Here is a 25,067-nt window from a genome sequence, read left to right as displayed (position 1 = left end):
GCTGCTACAGGCACAGTACCTTCTATGCATTGTGAGTGAGATTTCTGGATGGGAGGAAGTTTCAATGTAGGGATGATAATGTAGAATGGAAGGTGACAAATTGATACTCAGGGCTTTCAGGATTTTTTTTACTTTTTTTTTTTTTTTACAATTCAAATTACAGTCAGTTCATTTTACAGGAAGATACAGAGAGGACCCAAATTAATGTTCTTGCAGTACAAGCCATAACTTCCTTGGTGTTGAGTGCAATGACAATACCTGTTGCAGGCAATCCAGCTGTTAGCTGCTTGGAACAGCAGCCCCGCAACAAAGCTTTAAAAGCTCTGGACACAAGGTACACTTTTACTAGCTCTAAAATGCATAGAAGTTACCCTTGTCATTAATACATAATTACAATTGCTTAATCTAGCTGTAGCAAAAATGTGTAGATTGTATTTTTGCAGCAAGAGTGTAGAGGGGTGGATGTGTTTACATAGAAGTTACATGGACACACCATCATGAACCAGCTGTTCTTTAAGGCAATATATGAAAAACACAATGTTTTATTAAAATTTGGTAAACAGTGTGCAGAGAATATTTCTCAGCATTCCTGAGTCTTACTATCCCTGAAAATGAAAACAAGCATAGGCATTGCAGAGTAAGCTGATCAGTCTTGAATAAAAATTTTGAAGGAAAAATGTGCTTAATTTGATTTTTGGGCTTGCAGGTTTGGGAGGAAGTTAAGTGTTATCAGGGGAATTGTTGAACGGGAAATCCAAGCAATGGTGTCTAAGAGAGATAATATAGCTACTCATCACTTGTACCAAGCTTGGGACCCTGTTCCATCACTTTCTCCTGCTACTACAGGTAAGTTCTTGGGGAGGGGGGTGGAAGGGAAAATTGAATTACATTTAAAAACTAGAAAATGCACTTTTAGGAATTTATTTGAAATGCAGGGTTTTTGAAAGCCATTTTCATATCTACTTTGTTATGCATGTTTTAAAAATTTGTCTCCTTTCTTTGCTATAGGTGCCCTTATCAGTCATGAAAAGCTCTTATTGCAGATCAATACTGAACGAGAAATAGGAGATATGGATTATAAACTGGGACAGGTTTGTTAAAAGCTGAACTTTAAACTTGACTTTTATTACCTTTCTTTCAGTTTGTGACAATTCAGTTAAGAGGTATTTCTTAACATCAAATGTAAACTAAAAGCTCTGAATGGTGCACATCATTACTTGGTGACTCTCTCAGCCAGGCATCTCACCTCTCATAGATATTTTTGCTTGTGTGTGTGAGGTCTACTTGTGAGCCAGGTATTGACTTGTCCTTTTTAGCCCTGAATGTTAAAGAGCCCTTGTAGTGTTATTTTCCACTTTACTACTGGATTTTAATTTGCTATTACATGCTTGCAGTAGTCCTTAGGAAATGAAAAATCACTGGACATAAAATAAGCAATGGTGGTTTTTTTCAGGTAAACCCAGTGCCAGGACATAAATTTTACTTCACTAAAATGAGTTGTGTTAGTTGGAAAATTAGCACTACATTCAGTTAATTAAAAAATAGTCCTGATTCAGTTATCTCTATGAAAAATTCTCCTTGAAAAATCAATCTTTACACAGTTATATGTAACTTTTATATGTAATATTTGCTTCACTATTTGGATGTTATGTATTAGTGAAAAAATCTTAAAGTAAACTCAGGTGACATTACTTTTTTAGTGAATCTTTTGCATAGGGAAGACTAAACAATCACTTTTCTGTCTCTAGGAGTCCATATGTTCTCTTGAAATTCTAAATTACTTGGAAGTTCAGTATGTGCAGGTTTACAGAGCCAATGTGCTATTTACAAAAACTGTAACTTTATAACAATACTAGGCATTAGACATCCTGCTTGTGAAAAAAATAAGCTTGTATATTTTTGTTTAACATGAGAGAATTCTACTTTAGGGTGAAGTTTTGTCTAAGAAGGAAGTCTTGAGCTATGTAAGATAAGTAACTTCAACAAAAATGATATCTGTGTTGAAATACAGGAAGTGCTGATTTTGTTTTGGAATCTTAAGAGCGGTTATGAAATGCTAACAGCAGGTCTTACTGTTCTGAAACTTTAAATTTGTAAAGCAAACTTAAAGAACTGAGAAGTTTTCTTCTTTGTATATAAGTGTTTATGTAGAATAAGTCAAAGTCAATCATGTCTGATTTCAAAAGAAAGGTATATTGCAGTCAGGTACACTGAGTTATGGTTTGAGAAGAGTTAGGAATGGGTTTTCTGTTGAACTTCAGTTGTCACAGTTCTTTCTGAAATATTTTCTTGCTCAATAAGACCTGTAAATATTTATACTTTGTTTCAGATTTTGTCTAATGTGTTGACTTTGAGACAATGGTGCACATCTGCATGATTGACATCATCACCTTTCAGCATCACCTGTATTGCTGTACTAAGCACATGATGCTGCTGATTTTGCTGTGCCACACACTTTAAAATCAGTTAAACTAAAATGTTGAAAAAGAGTTTTAAAAACCAAAATATTAACTGATGTGCAGTTTATATAAATGTGATTTGAGGCCATGTGTTTGCTGTCTTTCATTTAAATGAAAAATATATCAGACTACTAAATTTTGTAATGTGACTGCAAGGGTGTTAAGTGTCTTCTGTTCTATTTGGTTTTCTTTTTTTTTTTTTTTAATTGTTGTGTTGCAAGGTCTCTATACACTCCATATGGTTAGGAAATAATATCACTCCACTGAGAGAAGAAGAGTGGGGTGAGGATGAAGAAGATGAGAATGACATACCTGTTCCTTCCTCACCACCAACCTCTCCTGTTAACACCAGGTGTCTTTTTTTTTCTTGTCTCTCCTTTGGTTTATCAATAAGCTTTTATCTCTTCGTGCCAAGTTCAATAATCTGGCTTTATAAATTGGATGCTGGTAAATAACTATTTCAAGTCAAATATTTTAGCAAAGTTTAAGAAGAGCCATTTCAACACTTGCTTATTGTGCCTTGCAGGAAACACCGTGCTGGTGTAGATATACATTCTTGTTCTCAGTTCTTGCTTGAACTGTACAGTCAGTGGATCTTACCATCAAACCCCAGCAAGAGGACACCAGTCATCCTGATAAGTGAAGTGGTGCGATCGGTGAGTCAGAGTCGTTACTCGGAGTCATAAATGAGTGTGTGGTAGCAACTGTTCAGAGCTAAGCAACATTTGTAAGGCTGCTTTTAATATATGGGAACACTGATGAGTCTTGCCAGTGCTGTGAAATGGGCAATGCAGAAATATGACTTGAACAACTATAATGTTATAATACTTTAAATTGTATAAGCATATAGATTGCATATTCTGCTACTACATTGCAAACAGTTTATTGTCACTTAATGCTATAGGGAGTTATTTTACTTGACAACTTGCTGAAAGTAAATGTCAGAATTTTGCTTATCCTATCTCTTTGTAAAAAAATGAAGATGGAACAACAATGTATTAGAGGATTAAATTTGCTACTGCAATCTAAAACCAAACATAACTAACAAAGGTGTGGAATGTGTCTTAATAATCATTATTCACTACCAAAAAAGATGTAAAATGAAACTAGCCTTGCAAAAGACTGTATATTGTGTGCTGTGGGATATTCTAGTACATTGTAAATGGCAACATTTGTTCATTTCCTAGAATTACTTACTATAGTGGATTTGGTTTTGTAACTCTTGGGAAAAAGGATTATTTGGAGGTAATTATTTGATATGGATGGTGGAATTAATTTTGGACAAGTTAACAGTAGTTATTTCAAACATTGAAGTTAATTTTTTGTATTTAATAGATTGATCAAGGAATCTTTCCCTAAAAATTATAACAGAAGGGACAGTCAATTTTTGACTGTCTGCCAATGGGTTTTGTTATATTCAAATTTTATTTGTGTACAGCTTCTGGCAGTATCAGACTTATTTACAGAAAGGAATCAGTTTGAGATGATGTATACAACATTGACAGAACTGCGAAAGGTGCATCCATCAGAAGATGAGATTCTTGTACAGTATTTGATACCAGCCACTTGTAAAGCTGCTGCTGTTCTTGGAATGGTAAGAAATTTTCATGGAAGCCTGTTGCAAATTCTTGAGTGTCTGGGTTAACTCATCCTTACCTTCTGCTGCAAAATCTGATGTATATGGTGAGAGTGGTTTGTCCCTAAGAAAATACGTTAGGTGAACTACATGGCTATAAGAAGGAGTAGGGTATTATTCTGGGATTTCAGAGGTTGTGAAACATCAAACAAAAACATTGGTTTGTTTTGTGATTTTTGACGTGTAAGCTTAATTTAATATGTGTGTTTTGTTTATCTCAATTGAGTGTTACGTTTTCCCTGGACTCCTTTGTTACATTTCAGGCCACAGGTGAAGACTGGGGAACAGTTATTGCTAGATTTGTGTTACAAGGGGATGACTGTAAACTTGGGAGAGGCTGGTGAAGTGTGTGTGATGAATGCATAGCATGATAGATAACCCTTTTGTTTCCATCACTCTTCACTGTCATGGGGACTGCCTCATTCTGTATTTAGGAAAATAACATAATTAATGCAAGTTTTTCAATTAAATGTGTCGCTGTCTTTAAATCTGTAGAGCCAGTAGTATTTTTAAATGGATATTTCAGAATGGGATTATTTAGGAAAAAAAAAATACAAATTCTTTTGGACGAAGTTAGCATTTGTAAGAGTCTGTGTGAGGCTGATATGAAACTGTATGGTTAAGAATGATAAGAAAAATGTTGAAAGATTTGGGGTAGGGTTTCCAGTCGCTTTTGTAGCAGCAGTTGTGCAAGGGAAGGCTGTCAAAGTGATGACAAACATAGAGAAGCACTTTAGAGATCAGATTGTCCTCAGTAGGCCATAATTTCCCCCTCAGTGAACTAACACCTCACAAACTAACAGCTGAATGTAATAGTTAGTGGGAGGGGAAAAAAAGGTTAATTCCATCAAGAGCTGCTTGATCTGAAGCTCATAGAGTGCAGCCATTAACTTAACACTACCAAGTTGGCCGCTCCGGTGTCCCTGAGCACCACACATACCTGTCTTGTAACAGTTCCAGGGAGGTAGCATGACTTGACCACTTCCCGGGCAGCCTGTTTCAATGCTTGGTAACCCTTTCAGTGAAGAAATATTTCCTTATATCCAGTCTAAACCTCCCCTGATGCAGCTTGAGGCCATTTCCTCGAGGTCATTTCCTCGTTCTCTTTGACGAAGTAACAAGCAATAGACATTGACACCCACCTCGCTACAACCTCCTTTCAGGTTGTTGTAGAGAACAATAAAGTCTCCCTTCAGCCTCTGTTTTCTCCATACTAAACAACCTCAGTTTCCTCAGCTGCTCCTCACAGGACTTGTTCTCCAGACCCTTCACCAGTTTTGTTGCTCTTCCCTGGACTCACTCCAGACCCTCAGTGTCTTTCTTGCAGTGAGGGGCCCAGAACTGAGCACAGTACTTGAGGTGTGGCCTCACCAGTGCTGAGGACAGGCACACAATCTCTGCCCTTCTCCTGCTAGCCACACTGTTTCTGGTACAAGCCAGGATGCTGTTGGCTGCTTTGGCCACCTTGGACACACTGCTTGCTCACATTCAGCCAGCTATCAACCAACACCCTCATATGCTTTTTCCACTGGGCAGCTTTCCACTTTTCCCCAGGCCTGCAGTGTTGCCTGGGGTTGTTGAAACCCAAGTTCAGGACGTGGCACTTGGCTGTGTTGAGCCTCTTACAGTGGCTTTAACCCATTCATCCAACATGCCCTCTGTACCTTCCTACCCTCAAGCAGATCAGCACTTCCACCCAACTTGGTATCATCTGCAAACTTACTGAGGGTTTTCAATCACCTCATCTTGATCATGGGACTGTTGGAGAGAAAGATATGTATGTCTGAGTGCTGGTGGTCTTGGAGAACAGGTAAATGAAACAGTGTACTATGAATTGAGTGGATGGACAGAGTATTCTTTTGGATGTAGACTGTAGGGATCTACAAGTCAGTCTCAGACAAACATCCTTTGCTGGAAGGTCAGAAAATTCCAGCCATCCAAGTTCTACATGTGAGAATTCTTATTGGCATGTGTTATTTACTGAACTAAAGCTTATCTTGTGTCTTTTTTCTTTTGGCTTTAAATTACAAGTTAGCCTTTTACAGGTAAAACGAAGTAGCATCAGTGTACCAGTTAATCTTCAAGTCATTTCTTATCTGATTATATTAATCTTGTGGCACTTGATTCAAAGTAGTTTTAAGCCAGGCTCTGTTTCACGCCAAATTTTCTGCTCTTTAATGTGTTCCAAGTATTTGCAAATGACAGGAGTCTCCAGTATTAAACCAATGTTGACTTCTAATGAATATTCTTGTTGGATTTATTAGGATAAAGCTGTGGCTGAGCCAGTAAGTCGACTGCTGGAATCAACCCTAAGAAGCACCCACATGCCAAGTCGGATTGGAGCTCTGCATGGAATTCTTTATATCCTTGAGTGTGACTTGCTTGATGAGACAGCAAAGCAACTCATTCCAATTATCAGCGAGTATCTACTCTCCAATTTGAGAGGAGTAGCACAGTAAGACTCCTCCTCCTCCCCACCTTGAAGTGTTGCATGCTTATGGGTGAACAACAGGACTCTTCATGGTTTGCTGTTGTCAGTACATTTTAGAACGGGCTGTTGTATCAAGCAAGTTTTGGCATTTTCATTAAAATCTCAAAAATGAAGCTTATCAGCCAATTTTAGGTTTGATTTACAGAAGCAAAAGGATATGTAAGGGTAAGAAAACTGTTAGCTCAAAAGGGTAAGAAAGGGTAAGAATAAGGGTAAGAAAATTTTAGTCCCTGGTTAATTGGGTTATCTAAACCTTATTTTTCTGCCCAAAGGTGTACTCAGAATAAGACTTGCAAGATCAGTAATGAAGTTTATTTTTTCTGAAAAAGTCAGGTAGTGGTAGTTTGTAATTATATTGCTGAAAAATTTCTTGTATTTCACTAGATTTCTGTGATAACAAGTGTGTGCTGGCTTTGGCTGGGATGGAGTTAATTTTCTCCATAGTAGCTTGGATGGGCTTGTTTTGTTTTTTCGCTGGAAGCAGTGGTGTTAATACAGGGATATTTCAGTTACAGTTGAGCAGTGCTCACAAGGAATCAAGACCTTTTCTGCCTCTCACCCCACCAGTGAGCAGGCTGGGGGGGTGCACAAGAGGCTGGGAGTAGACAGATGGGACAGCTGACCCCAGCTGACAAAAGGAATATTCCACACTGTATGACATCATGCTCAGTATATACAGCTGCAGGAAGAAAGAAGAAAGAGGGGGGACATTCAGAGTGATGGCATTTGTCTTCCTAAGTAACTATTGTGCGTGGTGGAGCACTGCTGTCCTGGAGATGGCTGAACCTGCGTGCCAATGGGAAGCAGTGAATGAATTCCTTGTTTTCTTTTGCCTGTGTGGCTTTTGCTTTACCTATTAAACTGTCTTTATCCCAGCCCATGAGTTTTCTCAGAGTTTTCTGATTCTCTCCCCAGTCCCACTAGGGGAGTGACCAGGCAGCTCTGTGGGGCTTATTTGCCAGCTGGGGTTAAACCATGACAAAGTGCTCTTTTATGTCATCTTGATTATATTTTGTGTGATTTTTAAAATTGCATAAATTTAATGTGAAAAAATACTTAGTGTTTCTAAGTATTGTTTACATTTTCTTTGTGACCTAGACAGCTCTGATGTAAGTGACCACTACTGTTTTTGCTTATTTACAGTTGTGTGAATATCCATAACCAACAGCACATTTTGGTAATGTGTGCAGCTGCTTTCTATTTGATTGAGAATTACCCACTTGATGTAGGGCCTGAATTCTCTGCAGGAATTATACAGGTATGTTGTGATGCCTTCAGTCATAGGTGTTCATGTAACTGGGGATCACCACACCTTTAACACTTAAGGTGATTATTTTGGGGTAGGTGTGCTTTTGGGTTTGGTTTGATCAATTTGTCCTAATACATGTTGCAGTTCCATACTCAGTGCAGTAATATGGTGCTAGAAGATGACCTAAATGCATCTCAGAAACAGTTGGCTTTTTGCTTTATTTCAGATGTGTGGAGTCATGGTGTCTGGGAGTGATGAGTCAACACCATCAGTTATTTATCACTGTGTCCTGAGAGGATTAGAACGACTCCTTCTCTCAGAGCAGCTTTCCAGGCTGGATAGTGAATCCCTAGTTAAACTGAGTGTTGACAGAGTGAATGTGCAGAGTCCCCACAGAGCAATGGCAGCACTTGGATTAATGCTGACTTGCATGTACACAGGTATTTATATGAGGAAAAACTTCTTCAAGGGTGACTGAGCACAGGAACAAGCTCTCCAGATTGGTTATGGAGTCTCCTTGTCTGGAGATACTCAAAACCCACCTGGATATGATTCTGTACAACATGCTCTAGGTGAACCTGCTTTAGCAGGTGGGTTGGACTAGATGATCTCCAGAGGTCCCTTCCAACCATGACCATTCTGGGATTTTGTATTTGCTTTTTTTAGTCATTTGATGTGCTGAGACACTAGCTTACGAAAAGTGCTCATTTTCTTAATGTATTTTTTTCATATATATTAAGGATGAAAAGATGTCATTCTAGCATTCACAGTAAACTTGTAACAAATTATTTTGATTCAGGAAAGGAAAAAATCAGCCCGAGTCGTAACACAGATGTAAATCCTGCTGCTCCTGACAGTGAATCTGTGATTGTAGCTATGGAACGAGTATCTGTCCTTTTTGATAGGTAAGAGGATAAAACATGTAGTGGGGCACTGGAAGGGAAATAATTCTGTTTGGCATTGTGTGATCACTTCTCTGTTTGACAGTTCTAATATTTAATGAATGTTTCTCTGCTTACCATTGCTTAAAATCGATACTTCTAATATACACAGTAAGGCTGATGGAATTGCTGAAGGCAGCAGAAATGTACAGGAATGTAAATGGAAAACAGACATGTCTTAACTGATACTGTATGTTGCACAAACCGTAACACTTATAAATGTATTTCCAGCTCCCTTCAGGTCAAACTCCTAAGTGCTTCTCAGGATGTCTTCTGCATAATCGAGGATATAAATTCAGTTTATGGGAAATAATCTTTCAAACCACCACAAGAGTTTAAAACTTCTTTCCCCTTCCCCCACCCAACTATTGCTCTTTCTAAGGCTGTTAAGTAATTGCAGTGGAAGGGTACAGTAAAACTTCTCTATTCACATGGAACTCATTTAATGGACATATTTCAAAGCCCCTGTTTTGATCTGACAATCTCAAGCTGTCTTAAGTGAGCATAGCATGTTAGATTTTACATAGTAGTTTGTGGGGTAATGGTTTGCATATTTTAAAGTGTTCAAGTGGTTTTTCCATAAAACTGGATGGTTTCACTTCTGCACTCAGAACACAACTAGAGCAGTGCTTGAGTGCATTTGAAAATACCACTCCTAAGAGTTAGCAAAAAACCCATGAATACTATGAGCAGAAAATAGCTTTTGCAGGAAATACCCACACGATGATAATTCTCATCTTGCAGATGCAGCCTTTATTAGGAAGATTTTCCAGTCAGGATTACTGAACTAAAATTTTTTGGAGTTTCTTTTCTCTTCTTTATAGTGCAGCACAACTTGCTTTTCCTCTATTCAGTATATTCAATATATTGATCATTCTGGTCTTGAATGAAAAAATATGCAAAGATTTTATCAATGGAAATTAATGTTTTGCTTATAAATGGTAGTTTCTCTTATAACTAGGATCAGTAATCTCCCTGTATTTTGTTCTTCAGTTTTTTCATCCCTTGTAATAAATCTTTTTTCTGATGCAAAAAAAAAAAAGAAAAAAAAAAGAGGGTGAGGACACAGCACCTGTAATAACTGCCAATAAAAGCTTTGATAGACTTTTTTAGGTAGACTGTTGGAGTAAGATTACATGAAGATAGATTCCTAAGTGTTGAAGAATTATTTTGCCTGTCTACAGATGAAAATAAGTTCTTTCTGATTCTAATTAAATTGGAAAAGAATGAGATATTAATTGGAATTCAATAATAAAATATGTTCTCTTCCATTATTTTCAGGATCAGGAGGGGATTTCCTTTTGAAGCTAGAGTGGTGGCTCGGATCCTTCCACAGTTCCTTGATGACTTTTTCCCTCCACAAGATGTAATGAATAAAGTTATTGGAGAATTTCTATCCAATCAGCAACCTTATCCGCAATTCATGGCAACTGTAGTTTATAAGGTAGTGTTTATATTATTTCCTTAAATGTTTCAGAAGACTTCTTAAGTAACTGACAGCTCAATCAGAAGGGCAAATACCAGTTTTGTTAGAGCTAATAAACCTTTTGTAGTGATTGATCTGTACTGTTGTAGAGCTGTCTTTGGGGTGACATGATGGTTCTAGCTTTCCGTGTTGCTCAGAAGACAAAGCTCACAGCAGTACAGTTCAATGCCTGATAATGGGAAAATAAAGATAAAATTAATAGTTAGGATCCTGGCATTCAGACTTTTTACAACTCAAGGAGCCAAGTTATCTGGCCTTGTGAACTCTACAGTCAAGCTTCTGTGGACTGAAGCTCCTTGATATTTTGCTCTTAAGCACCTACTTACAGTGAACCTCAAACCTTTGTAGACAGGAGAAACTAAACTCTTTCCTCTGTCCATCTATCATGTCTTTATTCCTGTGTAAAATATTTTTGCAGGTATTTCAGACACTACATAGCACTGGACAGTCCTCAATGGTCCGTGACTGGGTGATGCTGTCTCTCTCTAACTTTACACAAAGAACACCTGTGGCAATGGCAATGTGGAGTCTTTCCTGTTTTTTTGTCAGTGCTTCCACCAGTCAATGGATTTCAGCAATGTATCCTAAAAAACCTGAATGTGTGCCATTTTTGTGTAAATACTGTGATGCTGTAAAGCGCATTGGTAGCTTTGAAGGGTAAGACTAAAAGATCAGCACACAAAACAGGCAGATTTACTGCAGGTAGCAGTGGCATGCATGTCTGTGCTATTGGTGCATTAGGTTTGAGGGTAAAAAAAAAAAAAACAACTTTTAAAATATTTTGAGAATGAAGTTACCTGGAAATACTGTTTTATGGTCTGTTGCTTGTAACTATGCTAGACAACTGAGAAAGTCCTTACTCCGAAGGACTTCACCAGATACCTTTTCTGTGACTTTTAAAAGCTTCGCTATATATTCCTTTTGCAGGATAAAATATAATTTAAAAAGAGAAAAAACTCAAATTCAAGAAAATATCTCCACATACAACCTGTATTTTGCAGGTGTCTTCCTGGAGGTGCAGTGCAGTGTCGGTGTGCTTTGAAAATGAAATGACATCCACCAAATAAGTTGTAACAACCAAAAGACATAGGTGTTAATCTGTGCTGGGTTTATTTAAAAACAAACAAAAACAACTGTTTTATTTCATGACTGGGCAAAGAAAGTGGGCATACATCATGTTTGAAACTTCCTAATGGTTTTTAATCTCAGCAGTGCTCTTTAGCTGTAAACAGTTGCGGCCATGGTGCTGATTGCTTCAGTGGATAAAGTCACTGCTAGGTTAAAATGAATTTCTGGCCAGAAGAGATTGTGTGAAGTTACTGAAGAAATAGGATTTCTGCAGCAACACTCATTTTGTACTGTAACACTTTAGTGAACTTAAAACCCCCACACCATCTTATTGGAGGACAGTGTTTAAAATGCTATACCAAAAGATTAGGAACTTCTGTCATATTATGACCTTAACTTTTATTTCAGTCTTCCACACATTATCAGCAGGATGGGAAAATCTGAGCAAGTGGATGTTAACATCTTCTGTTTGGTGGCCATAGACTTTTACCGGCACCAAATAGATGAAGAGTTGGATCGCAGGGCATTCCAGTCAGTGTTTGAGGTGGTGGCATCTCCAGGAACTCCCTATCATCGCCTCCTCACTTGTTTGCAGAATGTCCACAAGGTCACAGCATGTTGAACACCCTGAAATGTAATGGAACTGCATGACTAGCCTTGGAATCTGGTATGAATTTTATGGAATGCAAGATCAAGAAAGTGTCTGGGGTTGCATTTGTGATAAATATGGACCTGTCCGTTTCACTTCCAGAATGCATGGACAAATGCTCTGCAGCACTGGAAATCACCTGAAAAATCTAGCATAGTTCTTGTTCTTGACACCAGGCACCTGTGAGGGGAAAGAAGTACATCATTGTTTTTCAAGTCAAGTGGGATTAACCTGAGACACATTTACAAACTGTAAAATACAAGCAATTGCTACATGCAGGGTAACTGGTATTTCTCTTCTTCCTAATGTTCAGCTGCAGCTGGAACAGTATTGCAGCTGGTAACTGACAGAGACACTCTTATTGCAAGCTGCAGTCATTAGCAACTTCATCATTTTATGTACCTGTATATACTGTTGTGTAGTACAGAATAGAAATTATTTCCTAATGTCTCTCCCAAACAAGGAAAAGAGAAAATAGCTTTCATGAGTTACACTTCCAGCATGTAATTCCTGTCTCCAGACTTTCTGATATCCTGTGGTGTATGTGTTGGTGGCATTGGAGATCTAGTGCACATACCTAACCGGACATTTTTCTTTTTTCTTCTCAGGATTTAAAATTTGAGTACAGTATATCAGTAAAATTAATTTTAATTTAAATATTTCTATATCATGTACAGTATGTAAAATTGTAAGATGTGCGGTGCATGAACTGTGCTGTAATTTGAGATGAACAGAAGCCATGCAACTGAATGTCTTGACGTCTGTATTGTTCTCATGGTTTTTCCCTTGTGCTTGAATTCATGTTCCTTTTGAAAATCCATCTTACTGTACAGATTACATCTTGTTTTGCATCTCACCTTTTCTTAAAGTGCTTTAAAACTGGAATATGTTGATTAATTTGTCTTGAGAAACAGTAATAAGGAGGCATTCTTGTGACCCACTTTACTATAGTTTTCATTGGAATTCCTTTATTTTGAGACACAGCAGTAAAAGAGAGGACTAGTTACTAGGATCAGTCTTTAACTTAAGAAAATGCTCTTACCTGCTGCACAGCATTTTAAGAGACAAAATGGTGCAAGATCCCTAGTAGTCAAAACCATTTGAGCTTTCCTAACTGAGGCCACGGAGTCATCTGGATTCAAGCCACTCATTTCAACAAATTAATGATGGTAATTAAGAATCAGAAGGCTGCTTATAGTCTACTTTGGAACTGGCTTTGGTGGTAGATTACCTGTATGGTGTTATTACCTGTTGTATACATAATGCTTTAGGCACAAACACAATACACATGTCCACAAATTTTAGGACACTACACAGGGCCAGATTTAGCTTTTACTTGCCACCCGTGCATCTAGCACAATTTACCTTGGTTCTCAGTCAGTCACATGCTATATTTAACCTCTCTTCATTTTCTTGTCACACCTTTTGGTGACACTCGGAAAAATGAGATGGTGTTGTCAGGAGGAGCATGTACTGTATGTATTTCTGTATATATTGTATATGTTGAAATTATACACATGTGAGAACATTTATTGTATACAGATGTGTATATTTGTATTTATTAAAACCCCTGTATTTAAACTAATTTCAACGTAGACCAAAAATTGTTGCTTCTGCCCATAAATTGGTTACAAAGGAATTATCTGCTGGTGTCACTTCCTCTTATGGTAGATGAAACCAATGGTATGGGCAGTAGAAACAACTGATGTAGATGTTGCTGTATTTAGCACTCTGCAGATCTTACTATCTAGAGCATTTATTTCTGCCCTTAGCTGGGTTACTCTTCTTTCTTGGGCCACAGCACTGTGGTGGTTTTTAAAAGAAACTGAACAGGACTTCAGGAAAAGGTTTAATAAAATAGATACTGTTTGAAAGTTTTTGAGCTATATTTGGAAATTATCATAATTCTGGTAAGAAACTAATTCAAGGCAGTGAGATGTAATGCCCTGTGCTTTCATTAAGGGCAGTATAGATCACTCTTCCCTTTTGTAACCACCAGTAATCATTTTGTACTGTAAACCCACACACCAGTCAGTTTTTGTATGATATATAGTTTAAGTGAAGATATTTTTGTAAGCTATTTTCCAAAATTTAAATAGATTTTAGTATATTTTTAAAACATCAAATTAGTCATTCTCACCATATAACAGTGTATGTTGTGTTACAAACTGTTAAATTCTTCATTGTTTTAAGCTCCTCATGATTAACACAGAACAGCTGGTTACTTTATCTTGGGATAATGGGAGCTAGCCCCTTTCTCAAACTTACCAAACAAATATGGAGCTTGCCACGGAATCTTTGAAGCCAGTGAAGGAATACATTGATTTAAGCAGTCAGCATGGCTGGATGAAAAACACCCTTCCCTCAAAATCCCATTGATGCCTTCAGGCAAACATTTGTGGTACCTATTTCTAGTCAAGCTTTAGAGCTGACGCAGTTGGTTCCAACCTCATGCAGATTTACTGGTATTACCAACTCCATCTGTTTTAATTCTTCCTGCAGGTTTGTCATAGTATGCCTCCTGAAACATGTCCCAAGCATGTAAAGAAGGGCGTATATCCTCTTAGGAAATTCTCATTGAACTGAAGGGAGTGTAACTTAAGGGTCTTCCTGTTGTGTGTGCACACAGCAGTAGTGCTTCAAATCTCACATTTCACTGGCAGCAGACTTCTGTCTCCTTCCTAGACACACTTTATCCACCCTCATTTCTGTATTGAAATCATATTTAAAATCATTCCTTCCTGCCTCTACTGACAAGAGCCCAGGGGTATGGGATAGGGACAGTAACAGCAATACAGTGGCTACTAAGAAAAGATGATGTTGGATTATCAAAAAAAAAACAAAATCTAAAAAATCACTGAGATTGACTTAAGGCAAAGTTTTATTTCACAGAAAATTTTTAACTTGATATAGACAGAAAGCTAATTCAGAAAATCAGGCTGTTAAGGTTTTCATTGTGAACAGGTTAGAAATATGTTTTGTCTTCAGACTTATGTTTCATTTGGTGTCCTGGCTAACCAAAGCAGTTTCTTTAATGTGCTCTGCAGTGGAGCTGGCTACGTTACACTGTTGAAGGATTGGAGGTATGGCATGGCTGGGAGTAGGCTTAAGATGGGTTAATGTTTAAAACTTCATTTATTATTCAGCTGTCAAAGAACCTGCTTTACTGAATCTAAAATGTGGCCCTCCTTTGAGAACTAGTTAGCCATGTGTAGTTTTGAGGCCCATTAAAAAAGTCTGATTGCATTTCATGCCCACTTCCTTGCCCAGGGTACAAGAGTAAAGATTTGGAAACTGCGACCACTCTTGAAGCAGTTCTTATTTGTGGGATTCAAAGTATTTTCTTTACTACTTAAGATCATCGCCAGTTGAAATTATGCCCATTGCCACTGAGTTTATTTAAATCTTCTCTAAAGTGTATTTTCAGATATCATTTCTTGCCTAGAGCATCTAGTAAATGACTGTGTATTACTTTTGCTTTAGTAGGAATGTGTGCTCAGCACCAAGATACTGCTCATTTCTTAACCACCAACAGCATTCCTAAAGCACTGAGTAATGGATGAACAGATTTAGATCAAAGTGAGAAACAAATTGAACCTTTTGGGTTAAAAGTTATTTGTTGATACTTAGTAGGTTTGCCTTAAAAGCATTCTGTCTTTCCATTCTCGTTTTTAAATGGCTGTTAACTTTATATAGCAGATAAGGAGGTTGTGTCAAAAATACTGCAAAGACTGTCACTGTTCTCATGTCTTGAGATTTCATGGACCTGTCATGGCTAAGCATTTATGCTTACTAAAACAAAAAAAAAAGGGTATAATGAGCAATAAATACAGCAATAAGTATAATTAAATTTGGTCATTCAACATCTTACACAGTGGTTGAAAGTGATGGGGTGGGAGAAAAAAAGGTAACTGATTCAAGTACATCCATTTCATGAAGCAGACTTCTTCCATGTACAATCCCAACTGAACATTCTACTAAAGGTAGAAATCAACTAAGTGACAAGGGCAGGTGCTTTGCTCTTCTACTTTAAAAAGTATTTTGGTTATAAGAATACAACTGATGAATGTTAGAACAAAGTACTTTGGTACTATTTAGGTAGGTTAGTTATTTTAAAGTGAAAGCAAGCAACTGTAAGAACTAGAATAAGCAATGTAGCAAAATTTTGGGGAAGTCTGATGTGCTAATTTTACATATTACTGAGATTTCAGGTGAACTCTTTGTGCATGCTACCTTAAAATCTCCATTAAAAATTGTGAGAATCCCACAGTCATACCCAGAAGAGCTGCTATTGTATGTCAAGCTTCTGCTATATGCAATTTAACTGGGTATAAATGCTGCAGAGCATTTGTGAAGCATGTGCTGGTTTTGTCACGTGCATTTTGGGTGCACTTATCATTCCCATCAGTTTGTGTGTGCATTACCATGGAGCTGGGTCAGCTGAAGAAGGATAAGGTAAACCACGTGTGACATGCACCCTGTGCTGGTGTCTTCTGGAGTTTGAGGGCAATGACGAGCGAAAGCTTGGAGCCCCGGCCACAAAAGCAATTGTACTCAAAGGAAAAGGAGAGCATATGATTTTAGATGTATGTTTTAAGTTTTTAAAAAATAATGCTGAAAATACTGCACATTGAAATGAAAAGTGAAAATAAAATATAACTTACTGTAAGTGATTTTTCTCTGTTTATTTGAAAAAGTTCTCGATGCATTCATACCACAGGTTTGTTCCCTGGTGTCTTCTTTTCAGCAATGATCAAATACGGAGTATTTTAAAAATATGCAAAAATGCTTAAACTCTGCAAATGCAGATGTACTTCATAATCACAGTGCTGTTTGCAATTAACAAAGAACTATCACAGTTGAGCTTTTAATTGTATCTAATAGTCATGCTTGCAAAAACATCTCTGGGATTCTAGATGAGGTCAGAAAACACAAAATTTAAGTGCACAGCTGTATTTGTGAATGAGGGTGCATTTATCTGCCACAGTCCTGGGAGGGAATAATGTTACACAGGAGAAGAAATGGTTTAACTTGCCTAAGCTTGGTTTCCCAGCTGTTAGGCTTGGATCTTCAATTTCTGGGTGGTCCTGCTGCTGAACACTGGAGGATCTCTTGCAGTACTCAGCTGCTTAGAAACATCTTGTTTTCATTAACTTTGCAGCTCTCTGCTGTTCTCTGGAAACCCTGGAATAAGCTTTAAAGAAGTAGCTTAATGTACAAAGCACGTGCTGGTTTCATTCTTAGTCAAAATAATTTCTTACATCTTGTTTTTCCTTGTCAGTGTAAATAGCAAATGATGAGCCACACATGTCACCTTTTAGTTTAGCCGTGGAGCCAAGGAACAGAACTGTGCTGTGGTAAGTTGTTTTGACTTCAGAGTTGAGGACTTGTTTGAATAATAAAGTCCTCATCCTTTTGTCACTCTGAGAAGAACAGACATTTAATTTTTTGAAAGATTATCCCTAATAATTGCTAGGCACGGGGAGATGAAACATTGCACTCAGAAGACTAGAACTTTTTAACTTACTGAAACTTTTCTAGCTTCCCCACTGCCTCTCATGTCGTGTTGTAAATTTTGTTCTGTTTCTTCTTTCTAGTCGGTGCAGCTCTAAGTACTGCAGCCATCATTTTGTAATTGGCTTAGATCCACCCCAGTTACAAGACAAAAAGCTTTGATTGCTTGTAGAATTATACCATAAGTTTTGCATGACTGTTTGAAGAGATGAAAAGATTTGCAACTTGTAGGTTTGTTAAAAAATTGGAAGTAGGAACAACAACAAAAAAAGTTTATATAGTATATAGAAGCATTATCTTCTGAGCCAAATGTCCTTTCTCCCATTTGCAGATGCAATTCTGCCTTAATTTTTTTTCTCTTCTTTCCCATGGCATATACATCCAAGTATGGAAGAGTAATCCTCACCCCAGGTGCTGTTTTCATATCCTTGAAACTCCAAATGTCATGGGTAGGTTTTGATCAAGTGCAACCTGATTGTTTTACCTCAGTATTTACATTTTGGAGTTCTTTCAGCCAGGCTGCAGTGTTTGAGCTTCAAGCAAAATGCATCCCTGAGGACTGGGTTTGACCATGCCTCAGATGCCTACAGAGCTGGGAGCCAGGTTCGGTCAGACCATTTAAATAGTCAGTTTTTGATAATCTAGCTCATCTTGAATTACGAGCTTTATAAAACTTAAAAGTCAGTGTTCCCCAAATTTGAAATAATGTCTCCAAATAAGACTTAGATGCATCTTCCCCAACCCCTTTCCCCCTTTGAGGAAGAGACACTAAGTGTGTTTTATCTTGCTGTTAAATGGCTCTAGGACTGAAGTTTCTGTCTTGTCAATTGGGAATGCAAGGGTAAAGCTTGTTAACTTTTCTTGATATGTCTTAATAATGTTGACATTTCAAATACCATCTTTGGCATTTAACATCTATGAAAATAACACAAATCTTTCCACTTTTGTTTCAGGCAAGTTTGGGCAGATGTTCTTTTAATTACTGTGTTCATCCTCATTTTTCTTTACCTTAATAACTGCTTCAAACTAATGCTGTTTTCAACGAACACTGGATACTGGAGAGCTGGGAGGTATTTTTAAGTGCTTTCATGGCATCTGATCCTTACATCTCAAGGCAACGTGGCTTAGACTCATTCCTTCTTCTGCCTTCTTTCCTCTGCCCTGACCCCTAAAAAAATATTTTCCATGGCTTTACAATAAAAGTTTTGTGTCATCAGTAGATTGGTACATGACAGACAGAAGATAAGACTGAGGGATCCAAAGTACATGGAAACTGTGAATTAATTGTGGGTCCTGAAGATGTGACTCTTAAGACATGGAGTGAATAAGCCTGCAACTTCTTAGTCCTTAATGTAATAATCTAAAATTGTTCAGATGTTTATCTTCAACTGTACCAAAGTCAAATGCTTTCACAAATAGTATATCTGTACTTTTGCTAATGTTTTGATTTTGTGGTTCTACCACAAAAGAAATGGTAAGAAACATTTATGTATGTAAATACATATCTTACATAAATAAGAACCATTCTTATTTATATAAGAAACATAAGCTCACGTAAGAAACATATATAAGGCAGTTACTTAAATGTAAGGTTGCGGAAATTGTGAGGTTGTGGAAAACACTAGTTTGCATTGCAGTGTGATCTGATAGTATTAAAAAAACTGAGTAACATGATCTGGCAGCTGGGTAACCTGCAGGCAGCACAAAGAGTAAAATTGAAGGAACCTCCTGCTTCAGAAAACATTGTCTGGAAGCATGTTAAATTATGATTGATAAAACAGAGGCTTATAATAGGCTGACAGGTTAAATTTCCAATTCTATCACTGGCATACAAGAGGGGTCTCTGCATGGGAAGAATATGGCAAAATTGGTTTGATTTGAATTGAGTTGTCTCGAATCACTGGATTATGCAAGTCTTTGTTTCTTGGATCCATAAAAATCCAAAATGCACAACATACCTTTGAAATTAATGATGAATCTCGTGGTGATGATGGAGTGTTGTAAGAAGCCCTGTTGAATTATGTTGCACTTGGAAAGTTTGCTAGACTATATGTAGAGGTGAAAATATGAGGAACTCAACTTTGGTACAGTGAGATAGCTTTTGCAATTCTTTTGCATTTTTGCTGATATGTTAAAATATCATCAAAGTGGTTAATAATTATTAACTTCTAGTGAGTCTGGCTCTGCTTTGTATATACTGCTTTTGTTCTTTGACTGCATTAGCTCTAGATGAAACATAAATGCCAGTCCTAAAATAATTATGATTAAACTGCATTGTTCTTTGTAACCTGATTACATGAAAAATAATTCATAGCAGGAGAGGAAATTTGATTATTATTTCACATGTACTCAGTGAAACTTTACAGGCTATAAAGTACCACATGGACAGAATCTAACATTGGAAGCTGAGTGCTATAAATAAGAATTTACCTCTAAATGATGTTTTTTCTTGAAGAGATTTTCAAAGCCTGTCATGAAATGTGGGCATTCATTCAAAAGAAAATGATCAAGACTTGACATTTTAGCAGGACCGAAAAGAGAGGTAATGATGAGGGTTGTCTGACATGCATATTTTTTTGTTGTGATTTTCTGCTCTAAAGCTCCAACATATGGTGCAGAAAGCAACAATGGAATTCTGTGCAGCAGCACAGTCAGTGCTATGGAACGAGTAAAGGACCTTTTTGTCTACTGATGGTCATTACGGACAAGGAGAAGTATCAACATCTATTAAAAAAAAGGTTTTAAGAAAATAATCCTAATCTGAAGCAATGAGGGGTTGTTCATTACAACCTATTGCAAATCATTAATGTTTGTGGAGCCTTCACGTGGAGGATATACATGGCCAAGGCACAGTGACTTTCAGGGCCATTGTAGAACAGAGCCAGGCTGACAGCTTCTGAGAGAAAGGTGGTGTGAGAGGCTTTGAGCTTGGAGAGAGTTCAGGAAATGGCTTCATATAAGCTGGTCACAAGGGACAGCCCAGCGACAAAGGAATGATAGGAATCCTCATCATCTTACTCTTCATCTTCAGTGGCTGTGTCCGTTTTGTCAAATTATTCCTGAAGATGTTTCCTGCACGTTGATAAAAGTTTGAAAGTATTTTTCCAGTTTTCTTCCCACTTTTTGCATTTAGGTTTCTCTGGCTCTGTGGGTGTTTGCAGAGCAGCAAGGAAAGCAAATTCCCAGTGAGCTGTGATGGCAAGATGAAGGAAGGCTGCAGAACTTGAAATTGTTTCTTAGTAGTGTTTTTTGCCTTTATAATTAGACTTTTAACTTGAGCATTCCTTTGGATTAGATTATAAAAAGAATAAATTCTTTATTTGTTCTTTGAACTACCATTTCCCCTGTAAATACTCCTCTTGAGTCAGCCAGAACTATCTTTGTTCTTTATATACTGGTGCCTTTCATCTAGCTGAGGAAAGCAAGTGTGGTATTCTTTTCTTTCTTGACAACCAAAAAAGTAAATAATTTTCTGCTTTTTGTAGTTACCTCCTTGTATTGCTGGATTTTTCAGTAGTGAAAACCTGGTGTTTTGAATTTTCACAGATAACATCCTTGCGTGATTTTGTGTCTTGATCACACTCCAGAAAGTTACTTCTCTAAAAAGGTGTTATACACCTTTGCTATACAATTGTGGTGTACCAGAGTTCAACATACACACCATTAAGATTTATCAGATGCTTTTTTCCTGGTTTTGTAAACTGACCTTTTGATATTGCACAGCTTATTACTAAATTTTTGAGTGTTGGGTGGTGCTTAACAGTCCTGCTATCAGGAAAACCACTAGGAAAAAGGTTTTGGTAGGATGAAGATGGCTCCTGCCCAAAATGCTTTTTGGGAAAGGTATGAGGTGTAATGGTTTTAAACTGAAAGGGAGTAGATTTAGAACAGACATTAGGAAGAAATTCTTCACTACAGGGGTGGTGAGACACTGGAACAGGGTTCCCAGAGAAGCTTTGGCTGCCCCATCCCTGTAAGTGTTCAAGGCCAGGTTGGATGGGGTCCCTGCCCATGGCAGAGGGTTGGAGATAGATGATTTTTGAGGTCTATTCCAACTTTTCTTGGATTCTGTGATGATTCTCTGATTTGATCTTGTCCAGTTCATGAGCTTTAATATCTCAGCCTGTCGCAGTTTAGGCCCAGCCGGTACCAACCAGGCCACTGCTCACTCACCCACCATGGGGCAGGGAGGAGAAGATCCACCTTAAGGATCCCCCAGTTGTTGGAACAGGCAAAAACCAGGAAGGTTCAACCTGGGAAGAAAAATTCCTAATTTAATCTACCAGGAGAAACAGAAAACATGACCAGATCTTAATACCTCCCCCCCACCCCTCCCTTCTTCCCGGCCTGAATCGCTTCCCTGCTGCCTCCCCTCAGGGCACAGGGGACACAGGGGAGGTTCAGGGTCAGTTCCCCACACGGGGTTTCTGCTGTTCCTTGCCCCTCAGGGGAGGACTCCTCACATTCTTCCCCCTGCTCCAATGCGGGGTCCCTCTGACAGGAGAGTCCTTCAGGAACCCCTGGGACATGAGTCCCTCCCATGGGGTGCAGTCCCTCAGGAACTGCTCCAGCCCAGGCTGCCCACAGAGTCACGGATGATTTGGGAAAGCAGTCACCTCCCGTGGTGTGTGATCCTCCACGGCTGCAGATCCACATCCTCCCCTCTCTGGGATCCTCCACAGGCTGCAGCTTCACCTCAGCTCTCCCCGGGTACTTCTGAGGCTACACAGCCACATTTATCCATGGTCCTTCAAGAACTGCTCCACCGTGCTTCTTCAGAGACTCAACATTCATTTGCTGGGATGCTTCTCTGTGGATGTAAAACGTGTTGGGTATTTTTGCTTATCTGGCTTATTTCTTTGAGAAACAGAAACGCTGAACTGCTGCAACAGACTTGTTCTAGCCATGAGTATTTGCTGGCGTATGTAGACCTGTGAGCTGCTCTTGTAGTAGACAAAAAGCCCCAGAAGGCCACAGCATTTGTGAAGGGGAAATTTAAAGAATTATTTTTTCAAGAGAATGTTCTGTTGTAGAACTTCTTCTGGAACTTTTATGCATTAGAAAAAGAAAAAATACTTACTACAAGTACACCTAGATTTATTTCTAATTTGAAAGTTTTGTTGTATGTCTCATGACCAAAAGCTGTCAGGGATCAGAAGGCAGTGTAAGTGTTCCTGTGTGTGCTGACGTTGTGCTCCTGGACAATGTGATGAGACATCTTTTTCCTCTGGTCACAACAATCTTTTTCTCTGCTCTTCCATCATGTGAGAACTTTGGATCATTAAAAAAACTCTGGAGACCAACTGCAATGCAACTCAGGGTATGTCAAAATAAAAATAATAGTAAAAAGAATAAGTAAGGCTATTAACACAAGTCTTCAAATGCATTTTTATGTCAACTCTAAACAAAGTGTGTTTGAATAATTTTGCAGTCATCCCTTCTCTGCTAAATTTGGCATTATCTTGGACATGAGCTTTGGTTCTCGTTGTCCTTTAAAAAATGTGCTTTTATTATGTTTTAAATACTTAACAAGGATGCTGAAACCAGGCTTTTTTTTTTTTTTTTTAAATAGCAATTTGAAATGAAACCCAGCACCCCAGCATGGCCCAGGCCTGGCCCCATTGGTAAAGGTGTGGGGTCCATGACCTGCTATGACCCAGGGATCCCACCAGCTGTGTGGGCTTCTCATCCAAGGAGATCTCTGCTCCTTTGAGCTGGATTTTGCCACTGCCTTTCAGGCATGGGGAGAGAGAAGCTGTTGGGGGGCTATTGGTGGCAGGTAAAAACCTGAATCCACAGTCAGGTTGTGAAGTGACCCCTTCCTGAGGTAAAGGCTTTTTGTGGCTTTTTCACTTAACTTTGAGCACTCCTGCCTCTCCTTTCTCACATGGTTTAGTTTTGACTTTCTTCTCCTTATCTCTCACTAGAGAGTAATTGTCCCTTTCATAAGGACCTTGCTTTAACCTTGAACAGCAGTTCCTGTGGCACCTGATGTGCATTATGTACTATATATACTGATGAAAGAGTGAGGTAACAGTCCTAATGTCTTCCTTGATGTTTTCATCTGTTTCAAGGAGCCCTTTCAGATGGGACATAAAAGCTTTCCCAATTATTTTAAAACTCCTTGTGAAATATTTTTATTTGAAATATAGACTAGATTTAGAATGGTAGGGGGAAAACACAGCCTTAGTGGGCTGAAGTAGCAATATCTGAGCTGTTAGCAGGTGCTGTTATCTGTCTTTTAGTCTGGGTCTAAATGTGAAATGGGCATTTTGTTATTAAATGCCCACTGAGCTTTTCATTCTGGGGGATGCCCAGATACATACTTCACTTATTTCCTTGCAGTATGTGGTAGCTTGAAGGCAAAAGGTGGAAGTTTTTATGACAGTGTTCTGACAGGGAGTGCTGTAACAGGATTATATATTGGAGAGGAAGAACTCTTCATACAGGAGGTGGTTGAGGGAGAGGAGTGTGGTCAGTCAGAGGAATAAAGCCAGAGAGTTGTTCTGCAACAGGTACCTTTTTGTGCTTGCATCTGGTGGCAGACATGGCTTGGCTGTGGCAAATGAAACCAGAAACAAAGAATTGCTTTGTGAACAGAGAGCATGGTGGGGGCTCCTATGCTTTCTGGCTTGGTTGGATGTGCAGGAAAAGAATCCAGTGCAGAAACTGGGCTTCTCTTGGCTCACAGGAGGAAAGCTCCAACTGCCAGACACACAGAAAAAGAAAAAAAGAAAACAAGGAAGAAAAAAAAAAAGTGTTATTTAAGGGTAATGAGCAATGCACATTCTCCAGCAGGATTAGGATGGGAACAGGAACAGACTTGCCAAGCTGAGGTAAAATCCTATTCCTGAAAATTGAAATATTTTTTTTAAAATTCCTCTTATTGAGATTTGATAGGCAAATTACTGGCAAGTGTTACTTAGAATCAGGAAAAATAAGTTTGTTACATGACCAAGCTGTGCAAGATGCCTAATGTTCATGAATCTGCAAAGATGAGCTCAGCAGTGATTAGTAACGAGAATAAAAGCTGGACTGACAATGCTGGAGAGTACTTAAACTTGTTGTTATCTCAGTAGCCTCTGTGATCCTTGCTGACAGTGTTTGTGCAAGCACAGCATGGGCAGAGGTGAGCCCAGGGATCCCTGCAAGTGCTGCCCTTCTTGCAGGGTCCAGCCCAGGGTAAGAAGCCCCAGTGTGAAGCAGGGGCATTAGCTCTGCCTTGGCATTGTGCTGATGCAGTTTGTTGCTGTTTGGATGGGGTATGGGCACATTAAACTTTCTTCTGCCCATAATATAATGTAGAAAGGAAATATGGGAAATAAAATAATAAAATATCTGCGCTAGCTCAGAGACATAATGAAAAGAATTTTTCAAAGTGCACATGGATTATTGCAAAAGCAGGAATGAACGATGCAAAGAGAAAGTAAAATACATTGTGAATCTAAATGTTGTTCATAACTGTAGTAAAAGTAATCATTACAGCAAAGTCAGCAGAAAAGAGGAATGCAGGGAGATGGAAAGCACTATGCTGACACACAAGTGGTGACTTGGAGATTTTGCAGGCACAACCA

At 38.5% G+C, this 25,067-nt stretch overlaps 1 protein-coding gene across 1 annotated transcript in view; it reads left to right on the top strand.

The window, feature by feature from the left end:
• The window catches only part of HTT (huntingtin), an 81,561-nt gene extending 64,918 nt beyond the window's left edge, over nt 1–16,643 (top strand). The window contains exons 55-67 of the mRNA XM_030450412.1: nt 180–334; nt 707–846; nt 1,009–1,091; nt 2,681–2,811; nt 2,986–3,115; nt 3,898–4,053; nt 6,360–6,550; nt 7,730–7,844; nt 8,062–8,275; nt 8,635–8,740; nt 10,058–10,220; nt 10,681–10,841; nt 11,739–16,643. Coding sequence (XP_030306272.1) covers nt 180–334; nt 707–846; nt 1,009–1,091; nt 2,681–2,811; nt 2,986–3,115; nt 3,898–4,053; nt 6,360–6,550; nt 7,730–7,844; nt 8,062–8,275; nt 8,635–8,740; nt 10,058–10,220; nt 10,681–10,841; nt 11,739–11,952 — 1,959 coding nt within the window. The 3' untranslated portion in view covers nt 11,953–16,643. The remainder of the gene's footprint in view (nt 1–179; nt 335–706; nt 847–1,008; nt 1,092–2,680; nt 2,812–2,985; nt 3,116–3,897; nt 4,054–6,359; nt 6,551–7,729; nt 7,845–8,061; nt 8,276–8,634; nt 8,741–10,057; nt 10,221–10,680; nt 10,842–11,738) is intronic.
• The last annotated feature ends 8,424 nt before the right edge of the window (nt 16,644–25,067 follow it).

This window comes from Calypte anna, chromosome 4B, assembly GCF_003957555.1.
Source record: "Calypte anna isolate BGI_N300 chromosome 4B, bCalAnn1_v1.p, whole genome shotgun sequence".
NCBI lineage: Eukaryota > Metazoa > Chordata > Aves > Apodiformes > Trochilidae > Calypte > Calypte anna.
Note: the sequence above shows the minus strand (reverse complement) of the source record. Positions and strands in the feature narration are given on the sequence as shown.